At 42.7% G+C, this 19730-nt stretch overlaps 1 protein-coding gene across 1 annotated transcript; it reads left to right on the top strand.

The window, feature by feature from the left end:
- The first annotated feature begins 5587 nt into the window (after positions 1-5587).
- Positions 5588-6550, top strand: LOC113125245 (olfactory receptor 11A1-like). The gene has a single exon (XM_026298588.1). It carries the CDS (start codon positions 5588-5590, stop codon positions 6533-6535), a length of 948 nt encoding a protein of 315 aa, XP_026154373.1. The 3' UTR covers positions 6536-6550.
- The last annotated feature ends 13180 nt before the right edge of the window (positions 6551-19730 follow it).

Raw genomic sequence — 19730 nt, forward strand, 5'->3', positions numbered from 1 at the left:
ATAACTGGACCCACTTCTACTTGGAAAAAAACAATAAATGAATGTCTTTAACTAACACAATGCAGTCCAAACTAACATTATGGATAAAGAAAGTTAACATGCATATAATACAACATAAACAGTCAGGGTTGTTTGATTTGTGTCTTGAAGAACTAGAGGAGAAATGTCATTTTCAAAGGGCAATAATAATATTAGACAAACATGGCATTTTTCAAAATGTTTCAAGAAGACAACATAAACGTAAACCTGGGCATTTACAAATTAATTTAACAGGGGCTGTCTTACTGTACTGAATAACTTTACCTCGTAATATTAACTTTAGTGCAAATCATAAAGGAAAGGAAATTAACTGTGCGGTATCTGTCGCGTCTGTGCTCCCATCACATGCAATGGAGTAGAAATCAAAAGCACACGCTTTGTCTGACAGTTGATTTTTTATGTTGGCTGACAAGTCTTCGATTCGTCACACAACTGTGTTCCTTGATAGGAAAGCTGTCAAATTCTTAACTTTTTTTTGGGCACATTATTCCTGCGACTTTAGTGAGGCACTGTTTTATGAATTCATCATCTGACAAAGCCTTCCCATGCTGGGCAATGAGTTGAGCCACCGCATAGCTATTGTGGCATTTTCTTGAGTTTTGTTGGCACAGGAAAAATACTGTTGTTGAGCTAGCAAGATAGTTGTCATCTGCTTAACCTTCTGTTCTCGTTCCACAGCAGTGTAGGACATGTAGGTCTGATGTTTGGTTTCATAGTGTTGTCTTACATTGTACTCCTTCATCACTGTGACACTCTCATTACAAATCAAACGCACGCACTTTCCCTTGACTTCCATAAAGAAGTATTCATATTTCCACCTTGTCTGAAATTTTCTACACTCACTTGCTATCTTGCGTTTCTTTGGTGTTGTCATTTTCACTGCGCTGTGGCAAAATTTTTCTTAATTTTGTTTTGTAGAGGCCTTGATCAGTGTGAGGTTGTCTGTCTTTGTGTGTCTATATGTGGCCCTGCGACAGACTGGTGACCTGTCTAGGGTGTACCCCTGCCTTCCACCCGAGAGAGAGCTGGGATAGGCTCCAGCGGATCCCCGTGACCCTGAACAGGAAAAGCGGGTATAGAAGATGGATGGATGGATGGAGGCCTTGATCAACTCAGTACCTCCACCTAGAGTTAAAACCAAGAAATGCAATACCACCAGGTTTCATGTGCGGGCCATACTCTGGTATATTTTTGGAATTCGCTCCGGACCAATTAAAAATGGATTGCAGACCACAGTTGGCCCGTGGGCTGTAGTTTGGACACCCCTGATCTAGATTGATGCAGTTGAACCAGTTTCCAAATACAGCAGCTGAAATTAGCAAAATGTAAACAAATGCCCTGAAGGAAAAGCAGATGCACTTCATAGCACTAGGTGGTGGCTGTGCATCACTGTGAGCTTTGTGAATAACTTTCAACATGACCAAGTGATGATCTCTTCTGAGAACCACGAGCTTAACAAGGATGAGAAGTCTGAACTCATGACTCTAGGGTTTTGTTGTCAGGCTCAATAACTGCTGGTAGTAGCGAACAAAGATAAGATGGTCACGGCCCAGGGGTCAGCAAAAGCAATTTTAGCATGTAGAGCTCGACCGATGGGTTTTCATCAGTGTCATCAGTGCACTAAACAGTGAACTTCTGTTCACTTTTTATGAATAATAACTAATAACTAAATAGAACAAAAAAATATATAACTTGAATTAAGAAAATAAAAAAGCAAACTACTGCCAATACAACATGGGCAGGTTTGTGCAGAAAGCACAGCTTTTCCATGTGTAAACATCTAAAATGAATAAATAATAAATAATAACGAAATTTTTTTTTAACTGCAAATAATTTGGTGATGTGTTGTGTGGGGCAAGCCTATGTAAATGAACAGTTGAATGAACATAATAGCACACCTTTTTTTTTTTTTTTTTTCCACAAGCCCCCTTCAGTCCTTAATACTGCCCGTCCAACAGGGGCCGGTTATACAGCTTTTCAGCATTCTCTCCTTTGAGGGAGCTTCGCTTCTCTTCATAAATGTTGCCAATAGTGCTGAACACACTCTCACTAGGTACAGAAGAGGGTGGACAGGAGAGGTATCTCCCCAGGTTTATTCCTCTGTAGTTTCCACAACTCTGTATGTCTCCCTTGTTCTTAAAGATGGGCACCAGTACACTTCTCCTCCATTCCTCAGGCATCCTCTCACTCTCCAAGATCTTGTTAAGTAGCCCAGTCAAAAACTCTACTGCCACCTCTCCTAAACACTTCCATACTTCCACAGGTATGTTGTCAGGACCAACTGCTTTTCCACTCTTCATCCTCTTCAACGCCTTCCTCACTTCATCCTTACTGATCTTTGCTACTTCCTGCTTCACAACAGTCACCTCTTCTACTCTGTGCTCTCTAACATTTTCCTCATTCATCAACTCTTCAAAGTATTCCTTCCATCTTTCCATCACACTTGGCACCTGTCAACACATTTCCATCCCTGTCCTTGATCACCCTAACCCGCTGCACATCCTTCCCATCTCTGTCTCTCTGTCTCGCCAACCTGTACAAATCCACTTCTCCCTCCTTAGTGTCCAACCTGTTATACAAATCCTCATATGCCCTTTGTTTGGCCTTTGCCACCTCTACTTTCACCTTATGCTGCATCTCCCTGTACTCCTGTCTGTTCTCTTCTGTCCTCTCAGTGTCCCACTTCTTCTTAGCTAACGTTTTCCTCTTAACACACTCCTGAACTTCCTCATTCCACCACCAAGTCTCCTTCTTCTTTCCAGATGACACACCAAGTACCCTCGTACCTGTCTCCCTGATCACTTTAGCTGTAGCTGTCCAGGGAGGAGCCTGTTTCAGCTCCTCCCTGAAAGCCACACAACACTCTTCCTTTTTCAACTTCCACCACTTGCTCTGCCCTTGTCCTCTTCATCTTCCTCACCACCAGAGTCATCCTACACACCACCATCCTATGCTGTCTGGTTACACTCTCCCCAGCCACTACTTTGCAGTCACTGATCTCTTTCAGGTTGGAACGTCTGCAAAGATGTAATCAACTTGCCGTGATTGATTTTGGCCACGATTTGATCACCTGAGACCAATTTTGAAAATTGTAAGAGATTCCGATAATCCTAGGCTAAAATCTGTAGTCCTTAATTGCTGGTTTGACATGTTCACAGACAGCCAATTAATGGCTGTTGCGATGAGTTTTTTCCTTTGATGAAATTCTGTTAGTGTCGGAAGATTTCAGATATTTTCCTGCAGTGTGACTTCCCCTGTGATGGCTGTCAAACCTGATGACGCAGTTAGTGTGACATCTTCAAACCACCTCAAGGAAAATGTTGAAACGAATCAGTTGGTTAGTACAGCACGAAGAGAAACTTACTGAGTTATGGAGGAAAAAGCAGCTAGCCACCATTTGAGAATGCAGGTCTGAACGTGTCACGGATTGATCATGTAAAACAAATCTTCTTGTGTATGTCTGTTGTTGACGTGTCTTGACAGTCTGTCATTATGACAACTGAGATCTTACAGTGTGACATGGGGGGATCATGTTCATACAGGCTGAAAAGCAACAATTGCAAAGGACTTACAAAATCGCACAGTGTGTGCCCGGCATAAGAATATAAAGATTTAGGATGGCGTTATTGACAGTGATTAGCATGCGACACTCACAAAGCTGTACTATAGCAGATAAACAACATTTCATCTTTAAGTCTTTGCTTGTCTCCCAGGAAGTCTTTAGGCCGAGTAGTCCTGGTACTTAAAAACCTACTCAGTATCATGTAGTTGACTTTCCCAGTCTTAGCTGAAAAAACAGAATAACATCTATTTTTATTAGATTTTTATAAGATTTATTACAGCAGCCTGTAGCAACCTGAGCTTGAGTTTTGCTGTTGGTGTTGAATGGAAGATGGTATTATTCTGTTTCATTAGAGTGTGGACTACTCTTCATATTACAAAACAACAGCAAGTAGCTTAACCACACAAATTTAATAAAAACCTCAAACAGTCAGCAGCAAATCTGGGTCTGGGTCACTTAGTCTCCCAACATGACAATGACCCAAAACATCTGTCGTTCCTAGTGAGGAAATTCCTTTTGAGTCAAATCTGATGTGGCAGTTATTGCTAATCTGCTAAATTTAGCAGATTAGACATATACAGAAAATAGAGAATATTCCCATGAAGAGATACAAAAATATTACCAAGAATCATAAAATGACTACAAATAAAAGTAAAATTACCATAAAGAGACAAAAAGACTACAAAGAATCAAAATAACCACAACAAACTGAAAAACATCATGAGGAGACATAAAATGGCCAAAATCAAAGACACACATAATGTAGAAGAGATGTGGTGGCTTCTCCTGCCTTTGCCCCTTTTCTCATAATCTCCATGCCAGCAACACGTTTATTACCAAGAATTTGAGAACATAGCATATATTAGCATATATCTCAACAACCTGACTGAACTGGTAAAATTGTTGCAAACCTAGTACTTTATATGTCAACTTTTAAACTCTTTTTCTCAACATGACAACGACCCAAAACATATACGTTGTTCCTGGTGAAGAAATTCCTCGAGTCAAAAGCTGAAGTGGCAGTTATTGCTAATCTGCTAGATTTAGGTATGTTTCCAGTGCTGGAACTTTCTAAGAGTAACCAGGGTCTAAATTAGGTTCCAGGAAGATATTTCTACAAACAAAACTTGACTGCTTAGCAGGTCAGCCTTTCAGTGACTTGCAGTTCGTGGTGCTAAATGTCACTGATCGGTCAAGTACACTAACTTTTTTATACAATCTGCCTTTTCACAAAACTGCCATTGCAGCAAATTTAGGTGTAGGATCTGGCCAACAATAAGAATGGAGCGGAGGTTTAACAACTGAAGGACATATGACAAAAGTCAAGTTTTTCTTTGCCCAAATTTTACTTGTTTATTTATTTATTTCATGGAGAACATTATATTTACATACAAATGACATGAAATATGACCATTGTGCTTTTGATACATCAGCAGACATTTTTCACTTTTTAGGGTTTCGCCTCAAATGTGGAAACAAATCGCACATATGTAGCATATATGTTTTATAGCTATTACATATTACACGCATATATATGTAGTATACATACATCTATTCAATGTTATGTTTTTCTATTGTTATTGAAAATATATCTGCTTATGCTGCACATATATGTTCATAGTAATGGTAAACATAATAACTGATGTGGGCGTCCACTGACTGCAGTTTAAAAGAAGCAGAGCAGAGCTTCAGTTCAGTTAGGAGGGACTCACAGTGTCATTCACACTGTCATAAACTGTAGTTTTTTGTCTGCCCATTCTGGTGACTTTGAATATGTTTGAGGTGTTTAGAACAAATTATTATTACTCATTACTTGACTGTAAGTGAGCTGAATACTGTTTGTGTTTATTCCTTTGATGCACTCTATGATAAATGTTAAAACTTAAGATTAGCTGAACCTTTACAAATCTATAACAAACTGTAACAATAGTATTATAGCCAGGTCTTCCTGTATAATCTCACTGTGTTTTGAACCAACTGAGCATCATGATAAACTCTACACATGTTTCATGTTTTATACTTGCAGCATATTTTGACACTGATGATTTAAAATACATATATTTCATGAGCATGATGTTTTTTTATACTTTAATTATTTTTTCTAATGTGCTGCTGATAGTGGTGATCTGTGTGAACAAAAGCTTACATGAGCCCATGTACATGTTTCTGTGCAGCCTGTTTGTAAATGATCTGTATGGTAGTACAGGGTTGTTTCCATTCCTTCTGGTTCAGATCCTCTCTGACATTCACACTGTGTCTGTTCCCTTTTGTTTCCTGCAGGTTTTCTGTTTGTATACATATGGAAGTGTGGAATTTACTAATTTAGCTGTCATGTCTTATGACAGGTACCTTGCTATCTGTTGTCCTCTACAATACAACACACGAATGTCGTCTAACAAAGTTGTCTTGCTTATTGTTGTTATATGGTTACCTCCTTTTTTTGCTGTTTTTGTGACAATATTATTGAGCTCCTCTTTACAGCTGTGTGGGAACATCATTAACAGAGTGTATTGTGGCAACTACTCCATTATGAAGCTGGCCTGCTCTGACACCTCTGTAAATAATATCTATGAGCTCGTTGCTGTTTCTTTTACAGTTTGTGCTCCTGTGTCTGTAATCCTGTACACGTACATGAGGATTCTTAAAGTGTGTTTTTCTGGTTCTAAACAGACCAGACAGAAAGCTGTCAGTACCTGCACACCTCACCTTGCTTGTCTGCTCAACTTTTCTTTGGGGAGTTTGTTTGAAATATTACAGAGTAGATTTAATATGAGCAGTTTGCCCAGTGTTTTGCAAATTTTTTTGTCTTTGTACTTTTTTACATGTCAGCCACTTTTCAACCCCATAATTTATGGCCTAAACATGTCCAAAATACGTGTAATGTGTAAAAGTCTACTTTTAATTTTTTTGGAGAAGTTAAGAGTGAGAAGTTAAGTGATTTGGCTTCGACTACACGCCCCTATACTAATAATTACCTTTTCCAGAATTACAGAGCCTGTTCGATAACTTGATGACCTTAAGTGAAAAGGTAGACTGAGCAGTGGCACTGCTTCTTTTAGGGAGTTGCTACTCTCAGCTAAAGCTCTAATTTCCTCTGATAAGTACAAGTGGTCATGCGTTGTTATGAATTTTTAAATTAATACTACTAAAACTTCTTACTGAACCTAGACTCTTCCAAATCTTTTAATGTCCCATGCGGGGAGAGTGGGGGTTGTTCATTTGTCATGTTTGCTTCTTGTTCATTCTCTTGTACTCCAGAAGACTTATCCACTCAATAAATATTGAATTAAATGCTAACAAAACATTTGCATACTTTACAAAATTTTCAAATAATTGTACTACAAATATGTGGTGCTACTGTTGTAGCCTCCTATCCAGGACTTTCAGGGTTTGTTTATACAAGGACCTACAAAAAATGATTGACAGTTTTGCAGATTTTTTTTTTGCAGTGAGTATAAGGTGATCTAGTTTGGGTTTTTTTTGTTTTTTGACATATAATGATGTCATATTAAATGCATGGAGAGTGCAGTCATGCTCTGTGCATAGTGGCAGTTTACGCCTATGGCAGCATAATTAATGCCCCTTTTCCATCACACAATTTTAGCACTACTTGCTCTACTCATCTCGATTTGGTTTTGGTCATTGTTCATTGCAACTGAGTACCACCTCAATGTGGAACGTCATAGCACGGCGAAACTGCCATGTCGCCACCAAGCACAAAAACGTTCGCACCTACTTGCAGGACCACGGTGTTATCTTGCGAGTAGCATTAGCCATTTGCCTCACTAAAGACGACAAAAACTGAAAAACAAACGGTCGCTGTTGACGGTTTTTAAAAACGGCAGGTTTGATTGTTGCGTTTCATAAGTCCGGACGACACACTCATGACTCCTCTAGTGACAACACTAGAGGAGTCCGCAGACTGTTAACGTCACATTTTAGTATCGGGTTAACTCGCTAGGAATCTCAGCCTAGCAGGTACTAAAAATGTACCTGCTACCAGGTACTATTGCCTAATGGAAAACCCCAACAACCGAGTTGAGTCGAGCCAAGTAGTCCTAGAGGAAAAGCCCCATAAGGTAGGTTCATGGTTTTGTGTGTGTGGTGTATGAGCCAGTCTTAACTATAAGCTTTGTAAAAGGAAAGTGAAGCTAATTTCACTGGAGAGGAGCTTGATGCCTATAGTGTTGTCATGACACCAAAATTCTAACTTCATCCCAAAAACCATCCAAAAAAGAAATGGAATTATAGATGACAGAACAGAACAAAAAAAATATTTTGACAATATAAAAGCCATGTACAACATGAAAAGATTCCATTAAATAACAGGAGTAAATTATGTTAAGTCATTTTGGTAAATTATCAGCTAAAAATTAGATAGTTGCCCTTAATCTTTTTGTCAAACTGTTGTTGACAAAAGTTTACTTATTCCAAAATAAATCACTTGCCTTTCGGCAAGCATGGCATGGTGTAGTTATTTTTTTTTTTTTATCACATTCACTAAATGTTCACCTGTCCTTCTTTAAATTATGTCATGAGTTCCCTTTTGGGACTTCCTGCCAGGGGACTTTTATGCTGAAGAGACTTCCTGTCTTCCCCCTGCTCTGGTCCCCGGCAGCTTTACTTTAGTTATTTGTGTTCATTAGTTTCACCTGTGTGTAATTATCTTTTGTGTTTCCCCTATATATATACCTCCTCACTTCCTTTGTTCAATGCCGAAGCATTAGTCAAGTGACAGAGACTGGTTTGTAGTAGAGTGGTGTAGTTTTTGTGACGACCGCCTCACCCGGTCTTTCATAGTTTTTACCGTCTCATCCGATTCCCTTGGTTTTCTTTTCATCTTATTTTGCCCTGGAGTTCCCAGGAGGAAATAAAACTCTTTGTCCTGCATTTGGGTCCTACCGCCTCTCCTTCTCTCCCGCACCTCCACTCCGACACCAGGTTATGACAAATTATTTATACAAGTCGGCACATCGGGCGGTGAGGTGCTTTGACAAGTTGGATGTGTTGGCTCCTTTGGTTTGTATAGGTTTAAAACCTTTATTACAGATGGGCTTTGCAGTGTCCTTGGGCTTGCCCTGGCTGTCAGCTACATAAACTAAATAATGCCACATTTAACTTTGTGTGTCTGCTTACCAGCCGGAGACAGTCTAAAAGAGCACTTGTAGCTGCAGCCGTACCTCTTAATCACCATAAAAACTTTCTGGAGCTTGCAGGGAGAGGCATGAGAGGAAAAAGCAGTTGACAACTAATTACTTGTTATTGCGTTTGGATGTGTTTACTGAAAATACATTACATATATGTTACATAATGTTTCTATGAGTCTGACAGTAATATCACATATACGGGCGTCGTTCTTGTTGCAGATGGCTGCACTGACGAAAGTTTTGTGTATCCCTGCACTAAATTTGTGTTTTTAATTCTCTTTATCTTTTTTTGCACTCTCAAACATCTGATATGACACACTTTTGGCGTTACGGTTGTCAGTGAGTTTGGACTTTGATCCGACCTTCGCTGACTCTACAACAGACATTCTCCTCTGGGTCCTTTGTTTAGTTGGCTGCCGCAAGCGGAAGACAAGGAAAGGGAAACGTGCTGAAGTACTGCGTAGAGCTTGCCACAGACACGTCAGACCTTCTCTACCATCCATCCTGCTTGCAAACATTCAGTCCCTAAATAATAAACTGAAACTGTGTGCACTGATTAATTACCAGTGAAACATTAGGAACTGCTGTGTTTTGGCATTCACAGAAACATGGCTGCAGCCATGCATCCCAGACTGAGCCATCACTCTGGACATCTACTCCATCTATTGGCATGAGAGACCAAGTCAAAGAGAGGGGGGACTATGCTTTATGGTTAACTCTGCGTGGGCCACATACGTCCGTTTTTAAACAACTTACAGCACATCAGCCCTGGAGTTGCTTACCATTAAAGTCAGACCCTTCTGCCTGCCCAGAGAATTTAGTACAGTCATCCTCACAGCTTTTTACATCCTTCCCCAGACTGATAAATCACGAGCCCTGGATGAGCTGTACAGGATTATTAACGGAAATGAAATCCAGGTGCTGCTTTTATTGTTTTGGGGGACTTCAACAGACCTAATATGAAGACGTTCTGCCAAAATACCATCAGTACATGTCTATTCCCACCAGGGGAGAGCAGACTTTTGATCACTGTTACACTCCATTCACACATCCTGCTGCATCCTGCATACAAACAAAGGCTCAAACAGGATAAACCAGTCCCCAAGTGCAACACAATGGCTGATGAGGCCTTACAGGACTGCTTTGCACCAACTGACTGGCAGATGTTTGAGGACATAGCTGATGGTGACATTAATGTGTACAGCGGGGAAAGTAAGTATTTGACACATCAGCATTTTTATCAGTAAAGGGATTTCTTAGTGGGCTATTGACACACAATTTCCACCAGATGTAGCCATCAAGCCAAATACTGAATTCAAACAAAGAAATCAGAACATTATACAAGTTGAGTCATAATAAATAAAGTGAAATGACAAGGGGAATAAGTATTGAACACATGAAGATAAGAAGGTGCAAAATGGCATAGAAAGCCAGGAGATCACCTGAAATCTGTCAGTATTGAGAAAGATACCCTGCCCCCTATCAGTACTAATTGATATCAGTTGCTTTAGTCCTAATTGATGGGCTATAAAGGCTTCTCATTACCCAGGAGGCACACAGGAAAGACTTCATGATGGGTAAAAGCAAAGAACTCTCTCAAGATCTTCGTAATCTTATCGTTGAAAAGCATTTTGATGGGAATGGTTATAGGCGCATTTCCAGAATGCTGAATGTTCCTGTGAGCACTGTGGGGGCCATTATCCAGAAATGGAAAGAGCATCAGTTCACCATAAACCGGCCACGATCAGGTGCTCCACGTAAGATCCCTGTCCGAGGAGTCCAAAGAAGAATCAGGAGAGTTCTCCAAGACCCAAGAACCACTCGGGCAGAACTTCAGGAAGACCTTGCATCAGTAGGTACTGTTGTTTCAAAGAAAACTATAAGCAATGCACTGAACCGCCATGGCATCCATGCACGCTCACCACGTAAGACTCCACTGCTGAACAAAAAGCATGTTGAGGCTCTGTGGCCTGTGGATTATTGGGAGACTATAGTATGGTCAGATGAAAGCAAAATTGAACTTTTTGGCAGTCATTCTACACACCATGTTTGGAGAAGAAATGGCACTGCCCACTACCCTAAGAACACCATACCAACAGTTAAGTTTGGGGGTGGAAGCATCATGGTTTGGGGCTGCTTTTCAGCAAGGGGTACTGGCAGACTTCATATTATTGAAGGCAGGATGAATGGAGAAATGTACCCGGACATTCTGGATAAATATCTGCTGCTATCTACCAGAAAGCTGAAAATGAAAAGAGGGTGGACATTTCACCAAGACAATGATCCCAAACACAAGGCCAAGGAAACAATGAAGTGGTTTCAAAGAAAGAAAATCAAGTTGCTTGAATGTCCCAGTCAATCACCTGACCTAAATCCCATAGATTTCTGTGGAGATCTGTGGAGAGAACTGAAGATCAAAGTTCATAAAAGAGGCCCAAGGAACCTTCAAGATTTAAAGACCATTTGTGTAGAAGAATGGGCCAGAATCACTCCTGAGCAATGCAGACGACTGGTCTCTCCATACAAGAGGCGTCTAGAAGCTGTGATCACCAACAAAAGCTTTTCTACAAAGTATTAAATAAAGTGTGTTCAATACTTATTCCCTGTGTCATTTCACTTTATTTATTATGACTCAACTTGTATACTTAAATGTTCTGATTTCTTTGTATGAATTCAATATTTGGCTTGATGGCTACATCTGGTGCAAATTGTGTGTCAATAGCCCACTTAGAAATCCCCCTACTGATAAAAATGCTGATGTGTCAAATACTTATTTTCTCCACCGTACATAGACTCTGTCATAGGTTACATCAGTAAGTGCATTGTTGACGTTGTACCCAAAATCTTCATCTGCACTTACCCAAAATCAGAAACCTTGGATTGGACCAGGAATTTGTGCCAAACTTAAAGCACAAACCACTTCAATTCAATTTCAGTTCAATTCAATTTTATTTGTATAGCGCCAAATCAAAATACAGTCATCTCAAGGCACTTTACAAAAAACAAGAAAACTTAACAAATCCATTATGAGCAAACACAAGGTGACAGTGGAGAAGAAAAACTCCCTTTAACAGAAGAAAAAACCTTCAGCAGTACCAGGCTCAGTTTGGGCGGCCATCTGCCTCGACCGGTTAGGGTGAGTGGATAGAGGAGAGAGAAAAGAACAGCAACAATAAACAACAAATAGACACTGAAGGTGGGTGGGGCCAGTAACTGCACATCAGCGATATACAGCTCCAGGACCGGGGACATCTGAGAGAAGGTACACAGAGAGAGAGAACAGAGAGAGAGGGAGAGAGCACAAAGTTAGTGACATTCAATGGTGGAATATACATGTGAGGTGGGTGGAGAGGGGAATGGAGGGTAGGGTAAGGGTAGTGGAGCTCAGTGCACTGATGGTCCTCGGTGCAGTCTAGACCTGTACCAGCATAACTAAGGAATGGTTCAGGGTTACCTGAAGCCAGCCCTAACTATACGCTTTGTCAAAGCGGAAGGTTTTAAGTCTAGCCTTATAAGTACAGACAATGTCTGCCTCCTAAACCCAGACTGGGAGCTGGTTCCACAGGAAAGGAGCTTGATAGCTAAAGGCTCTGCCTCCCATTCTGCTTTTGGAAACTCTGGGAACCACAAGTAGACCTGCACTCTGAGAGTGAAGTGGTCTATTGGGATAATATGGTACTATGAGGTCTATAAGGTATGAAGGAGCTTGATCATGAAGGGATTTGTATGTGAGAAGAAGGATTTTAATTGCTAGTTCCTGTCTGCATTCTGGATTAATTGGAGGCTTTTTATGGAGAAACTGGGTCATCCAGATAGTAATGAGTTACAGTAATCTAGCCTTGAGGTAACAAATGCATGGACTAGTTTTTCTGCATCATTTTGAGACAGGATGTTCCTAATTTCGGCAATGTTGCACAGGTGAAAGACTTCAGTTCTAGAGATTTGTTTTATTTGTGAGTTAAAGGACATGTCCTGGTCAAAAATAATTCCAAGGTTTTTCACAGTAGTGCTGGAGGCCAGGGCTATGCCATCTAAAGTCGTGTTGAAAGTCAATCCCAGACTACTATCTCTGGTAGGCGGACAAGATGCCTCCTTAGTCTGGAGATTCGTGACAGAGGCGAGCCCAGTAGATGTCCGCCTCGTCCTCCTCCAAGAGTTTCAGCAGGAATTGCTTTCTGTCCCAGGCTGACTGGACGGCGCATGGTAAATGAGTGCCATCTGGCAGAGTCACTGTGAGTCCTGTTGGGGCACATAGAATACTCGCCCCCAGTTTAATCAGTAAGTCCTGCCCGAGGAGATTGACAGGCGTACCTGGAGAGTAGATGTAGGGGTGCCGCACACACTGTTTGCCCACCTGAGTGAGCAGTGGTTGTGTCACAGGTAGAGTCTGTTTCTCCCCCGAGAAGCCCATTACTGTAGTCTTCTGAGTCGACAGTGTAGATTTTGCTGTGGTGTTTAGAGTGGAGCAGGTAGCCCCTGTGTCGACCAGGAATGACAGATTCGTGTGGTTTACCTTTACGGACAGCAGTGGATCTGCCGTGTTATGGCTGCTGTCCAGGTCTCTCGGTGGGGTGTGTCATTCTTGATTGGAGTCCTCCCAGGCAGGGGGAGGGCTCCAGTCCATCACCGGCATGTTGTGCGCCGCAGGTGGGCCACCCCGTCCGCGTCGCGGATCGACCCCCTGTCCCCCTCGGGCTCGGCCTCGGGCGAAATATCCTCTGTACAGACAGTCCTTAATCCAGTGATCTGTCCCCTCGCACAGGAAACACCGTAGGACCCCAAGAGGCGGGGTCCCCGCGTCCTCTCCACCCGTTGCCTCCCCTCGGAGTTCCCCTGTGCCCTCCCCTATTCACCGGAGGGTGGTGGTGGTGCGGCTCCCAGGGGGTATAGGGAACAGGTCAGGGGTCTCCGTGGAGTCCATACCCCATTGCCACATAACCTTTTTGGCCCCGTCTTTTTTATCCTTTTTCTCAGTATTCACTCTCTGTCAACCTTCTGAGAGCTGCAACTTCAGCAGTTGAGTCTGGAGGTCCTGGTTTTGCTCCTGCTCTTTTTGCACTTTTTGCTGTGCTCGGGTGAGGTGGTGCACCAGATGTTTCTCCCACACCACAGATTCGGCCCCTTGTAGGTCTGGATTGTCGATCATCGCCATTTTCACCTTTTCTGGGACTCCCTCCAATACCGCTTGTCTGTACCACTCCCTTTGGGGTCCTGGTTTGCCAGGGTGACACCCAGTCTGGCGCATCCACAATTCCTTGCTTTGGTCTAGAAAGGTTCTGGGGTTCTCCTTGCTGTTCCATGTCAATTTGGGAACTGCCGCAGAATTGGGCAGTGGGTACTTTTCTCGGATCACCCGACTCAGTTCACCCGACCACTGTGCAAAGGGTTCCTCGTCCAGCCTACATAAGGTGCCCGCGGCTTTCTCGATATCTCTGGCATTCATGGTAGTCAAACATCGTTGGATGACCGCTTAAAGTCCCCTAATGCCAATCTTTGACCCGCCATCAGCCTATCTAATTTGCCAAGCCACAAACCTCCTCCTTCGGCTACAGGAGGAAGTTGGTCCACCAATGCCTGCACATCCCCAAGTCCATATGGACGGTACTTGACCTGCCCTCCAGAGACCAACAGGGGTGCTTGGTACTTCAGCAGTCCAGAGTGTTCCCTTTCCTCTTCGATGTTGATTATGGCACTCCTATCCTTTTGGTCCTGTGCGGATTCGCTCCGGCTGGGAGCTACTGGAGAGGGTTTGCGAGTTTGAGTCCTCAGTTCTTGACAGTAGTCCTCGTCAGGGTCGTGCCTGCAGTCTGGTCGGCCAGTTTCTTTGACATCCTCCCACTCGGGACGCCATTTCCCTTCAGCCCAGAGGACAATGTTCCCTCTAGTAGTCTCTCCCTGTGGTGGCATAAACTTCAGCAACACTTTGCACTGCTCCTCTGAGGGCTGTCTGTTTGGCATCAGAGTCGCACAGGCTTCCCATCCAGTTACCTCTTCCTTTTTCGGGGTGGGAGAGTGTCCTTCCCTCCTACCCGATTAACAAACGGTTCCTCGGAGTGGGCTGGGGTGTTTAGGCCGCTGGGAATGGATGGCCCTGGAGTGCTCCACCTCCTGGCATATCCCATCACCACTGAATCTGGTGATGAAGGCATGGCACTTGTGGCAGGTCCGGTACCTGTAATTCTCCTCTAGAGATGTCCAGGATGGGATACATGCTTGCTATGGTTGGTGCTGTTGGGCCACTCACTGAGTAGGGGGGACGGGGACTTTTGCCCTCAGGCATTGTTTCCCCCTTCCAGGTCTTATCCTTGTGCAGGTGGTTGGTGCTCTGCCACCAAAGGGCGATGTTGGTCCAGTTACTCGCCTCTGCATCTTCCTCCTTCGCCTTTTGCTTAAACTTACCTTTGCTGACTGTGAAACATCCTTTCTGGCCTCTTCCGCCCGGTCCTTGTGCTGCTGTGCCTTCTCCCACATCCAAGGGATCATGGCTGTGCGATCCTGTGGAGTCTTACCTTTTTCCTTTATTAGAGCCAGTAATTTATCTTTACATTTCCCCATCTCCTCCTTGACATTCTTCTCCCGACATGTCAGTTTACCAGCAGACAGTGTCGATTCCACTTGTGTCTCCAACTTCACCCATTTTTCAGGCGGGTCCTATCCATCATCCTCCCTCTCACGGTCAAATTCTCCATCCATTTTGATCCTTTCCTGATTTGGTTGTTTTAGTAATTCGTTGTTATCTCCACCAAATGGAGCAATTTTCAATTTTCTATTGCAGTACGTCCCAGTCCCTCCGAGGGTCAGTAATTTCTCCTGCACTTCTGCTCAGGTCCACTAGAGGGAGCCAAATAGTGGGTGGAGCAGCCTCTGGTTCACCTTACCTCTACTTCCTTCTTCTCTGTCTGTTTAGGCTCCCCTCAGGAACACTTCCTCTTTTACTTACCTCTTCTGCTGAGTGTCCCTCATAAATGTCATTACTTACCTCTTTACTTAGTTTATTTTTACTACCATTCATACATCTATATTCCTATGTTATAACGGATATTGTACTTGTACACCTTATGACGCCACAAGTCACATAGTATTCATACTGTCTCAAGACAATTCAAACCACATGTCGTTCCCACACGACAGCTTATGTCTTTTCAATAATGCAATATAACTTGCCAGTCACACAATTTCACATTCATACGCGTATCTGCCGATCCCACACGGCTCAGATACATTCACACTTTGTCTGCCGATCCAACACGGCATAATATTTCGGGGTCTCCCAAGCTCCCCGGGTATTGCAACCCAGTCAGTCCAGTCCCCCATCGAGGACTGGTGGGGTCCACCACAACCGAGAGTTAAATACTTTTATTCTGCCGATTCAACACAGCACTGCCGATCCAACACGGCATTAAAATATCTTAGTCTGCCGATCCAACACGTCACTTGACTTATTTACACAATTCAGTCCACTATTATTATTATTACTACTTTATTCTCACTTACTTTAACTTCCAATCCTTTTCAATTTACAACCAGTCTGGGATACACACTGTCACGTCCTGGCTCAACGGAAGTGACGAAGGAATAAATGAAACCAAGATTCTACTAAAGATTTAATAAAACATATGCAATGTATGTCACAGGGGTATGCCAAAAGCAGCAAATGACAACTCCAAAATACTCGTAGCTTGCTAATCAGAACGCATTCTAGTCCAAGCTCCAAACAAAAGCCAGCCGTCTCTGTCTGTCTGTTGGTGTCCCTATTGGTTTGTGTCTCCTCTCCTTCACTCTCATGCGAGGTCTCCCTTGTCCGTATGGGCACTCCCGCTTAAATCCGGCATGCCCCGCCCAGAACCAGGTGCACCGCATCCTAACTCACGGCTTCTCAATCCAACTTCCTGGAAGACAATCAACCAAACAAAACACCAAACAGCCACCAGACGGGGACCGTCACAACACCGACAATCCTTAATTTAGATTTATTCAATTGAGCAGAATTCGAGTAACAGGTTTCTGCTTACCTTTTTATTTCTGGAGCCCCGAGTGGATTGTCAGTGCGGTCCTGCAGATGGTCAGTCCAATGCCTCCATCCCCGTACGGGCCACCAAATTGTTGAAGTCAATCCCAGACTTTCCACAAGTACGTTGATGGAGGGTTAATGAGAGACGGAGTGGAAGTTAAGTTCTACAGCTGGTTTATTAGCATACAGAGATATCTCCGGAAATCAGCTCACACACAAGCGGTAGAGAGATCTGATCTGAAGCAATAAGGAAGTTACACACAATATAAAGCTCTTGGCCACCGCCCAAGTTGCTGGTACTTTTCCACTAACAGTTGCTACTTCTATACCATAAAAGGAGTTATTATTGCAATGTACACATTCTTCCGTTATGAATGGTGGTTATGAGTGGCTATTATGGTGGCTATTAAGCTATGGCATGTTGCAGCTGTTGATCTAGCATAATACTCACCAGGGTGGGTGTGACTGCATTCCACAGTCGCTATAATTTTAGAAAATCTATTTTTGAGGTTTTTAGGCCCAAATGCAATAATCTCTGTTTTCTTTAGGTTTAAAAGTAGAAAGTTACTGGTCATCCAGGCATTTATGTCAGTTAGACATGCCTGACATCTGGCTAACTCATTTGTGTTAACAGGTTTCATACTGTATATAGATACAACTGAGTGTCATCTGCATAGCAGTGATAATAGAGTGCTTCCTAATGACATAGCTTAAAGGAAGCATGTACAGGGTGAGCAGAATCAGTCCTAGCACATAACCTTGTGGAACTCCATAACTAACTTTTGTGCATGTGGACGGTTCATCATGGACATGAACAAACTGGAATCTATCCGATAAAGAGGATTGGAACTATTTTAATGCTGTTCCTCTGATACCAATCACATGCTCCAGTCTCTGTAATAAGATGTTGTGGTCAATAGTGTTGAATGCAGCACTAAGGTCTAGCAGAGCAAGTATAGAGACGAGTCCATTATCAGAGGCTAAGAGAAGATCGTTGGTGACTTTTAACAGTGCTGTTTCTGTGCTATGATGTGCTCTAAATCCTGATTGAAAATCTTCAAATAGTTCATTTCTGTGTAAGTGGTCTGATAGCTGCTTAGCAACAGCTTTTTCAAGGATTTTAGAAATAAATGGTAGGTTGTATATTGGTCTGTAATTAGCAAAGACTCCTGGATCAAGACTAGGCTTTTTGAGTAAGGGTTTGATTACTGCAGTCTTAAAGGCCTGTGGTACGTAGCCTGATACTAGAGATAAATTTACTAAGTCTAATAGAGATGAGTTCATTAATGGCAGGGTGTCTTTAAGCAGTCTAGTCGGGATGGGGTCTAAGAGACACGTTGATGATTTCGATGAAGCAACTACTGATGTAAATTCAGAGAGATCTATGGGAGAGAGTCTAAACATAACTGAGGTCCTACAGATGATTCAAGAGCTACTGTAGTAGAAGATTCATTTATTGCAGGTATAGGAAGCATCTGCTGAATTTTATCTCTAATAGTTGTGATTTTATTTGTAAAGAAACTCATAAATTCATCACTGCTGAGAGCTAAGGGAACACTGGGCTCAACAGAGCTGTGACTTTCTGTCAGCCTGGCTACAGTGCTGAAAAGAAACCTGGGATTGTTCTTATTTTCCTCTATTAGTGATGAATAGTATGCAGTTCTGGCTTTACAGAGAGAATTTTATATGTTAATAGACTGTTTTTCCAGGCTAGATAAATTTCCTCTAAATTTGTGGTACGCTACTTCCTTTCCAGCCTTCATGATGCCTGCTTCAAGGTTCGAATATGTAAACTGTACCATGGAGCTATTCTCCTCTGATTCAATAACTTCTTTTTCAGAGGGGCCACAGTATCAAGCGTTTCACACAGTGAGGCTACAGCACTGTCAACAATATGATCAATCGGGAGTGGGATTGAGACAGCTGCCTACCACTGTGTTGGCACATGGCATAGATGTAAATAAAGATGGAATAATTTTCTTAAATTTATTAACAGCATTGTCAGATAAACATCTAATGCAACGACAGGGGGGCACAATCCAGTGTCTTCACACTTCACCTGCAGTGTCTATTTGTTGTTTATTGTTGCTGTTCTTTTTTCTTTGCTCTATCCACTCACCCCAACCGGTCGAGGCAGATGGCCGCCCAAACTGAGCCCGGTTCTGCTGGAGGTTTTTTCTTCCGTTAAAGGGAGTTTTTCCTCTCCACTGTCGCCAAGTGCTTGCTCATAAGGGAATTGTTGGGTTTTTAGTTTTAGTTTTTGTAAAGTGCATTGAGATGATTTGTATTGTGATTTGGCGCTATACAAATAAAATTGAATTGAATTGAATTGAATTCATGTGCCAGTCCCAAGTCCGGGTAAATGGTTGTGTCAGGAAGGGCATCCGACGTAAAATCTAAGCCAAATCAAACATGCGAATCACAAATATGACTTCCATACCGGATTGGTCGCGGCCCGGGTTAACAACGACCGCCACTGCTGCTGTTGACTTACAGGGTGCCAGTAAACATTGGCCTACTGTTGGTCGAAGAAGGAGAGGGGAACGCATGTTCGTGGGCAAAGAGAGAAGAGGAAGGGCAGGAGTGGACTTAGAGTTGGGACTTTGAATGTAGGGACTTTGTTAGGGAAAACTAGAGAGTTGGCTGTTATGATGGAGAGAAGAAAGGTGGATATCTTGTGTGTTCAGGAGACCAGGTGGAAAGGTTGCAAGGCCTTTTGATTAGGACTCCATAAAAGAGTGGAGGCAGGAGCACACAAGTTGATTACATCTTGTGCAAATGTTACAACCTGAAAGAGATCAGTGACTGCAAAGTAGTGCCTGGGGAGAGTGTAGCCAGACAGCATAGGATGGTAGTGTGTAGGATGACTGGTGAGGAAGATGAAGGGCAGAGCAGAGGATCAAGTGGTGGAAGTTGAAAAAGGAAAGAGTGTTGTGTGGCTTTCAGGGAGGAGCTGAAACAGGCTCTGGGA

This window comes from Mastacembelus armatus, chromosome 13 (assembly GCF_900324485.2).
Source record: "Mastacembelus armatus chromosome 13, fMasArm1.2, whole genome shotgun sequence".
NCBI lineage: Eukaryota > Metazoa > Chordata > Actinopteri > Synbranchiformes > Mastacembelidae > Mastacembelus > Mastacembelus armatus.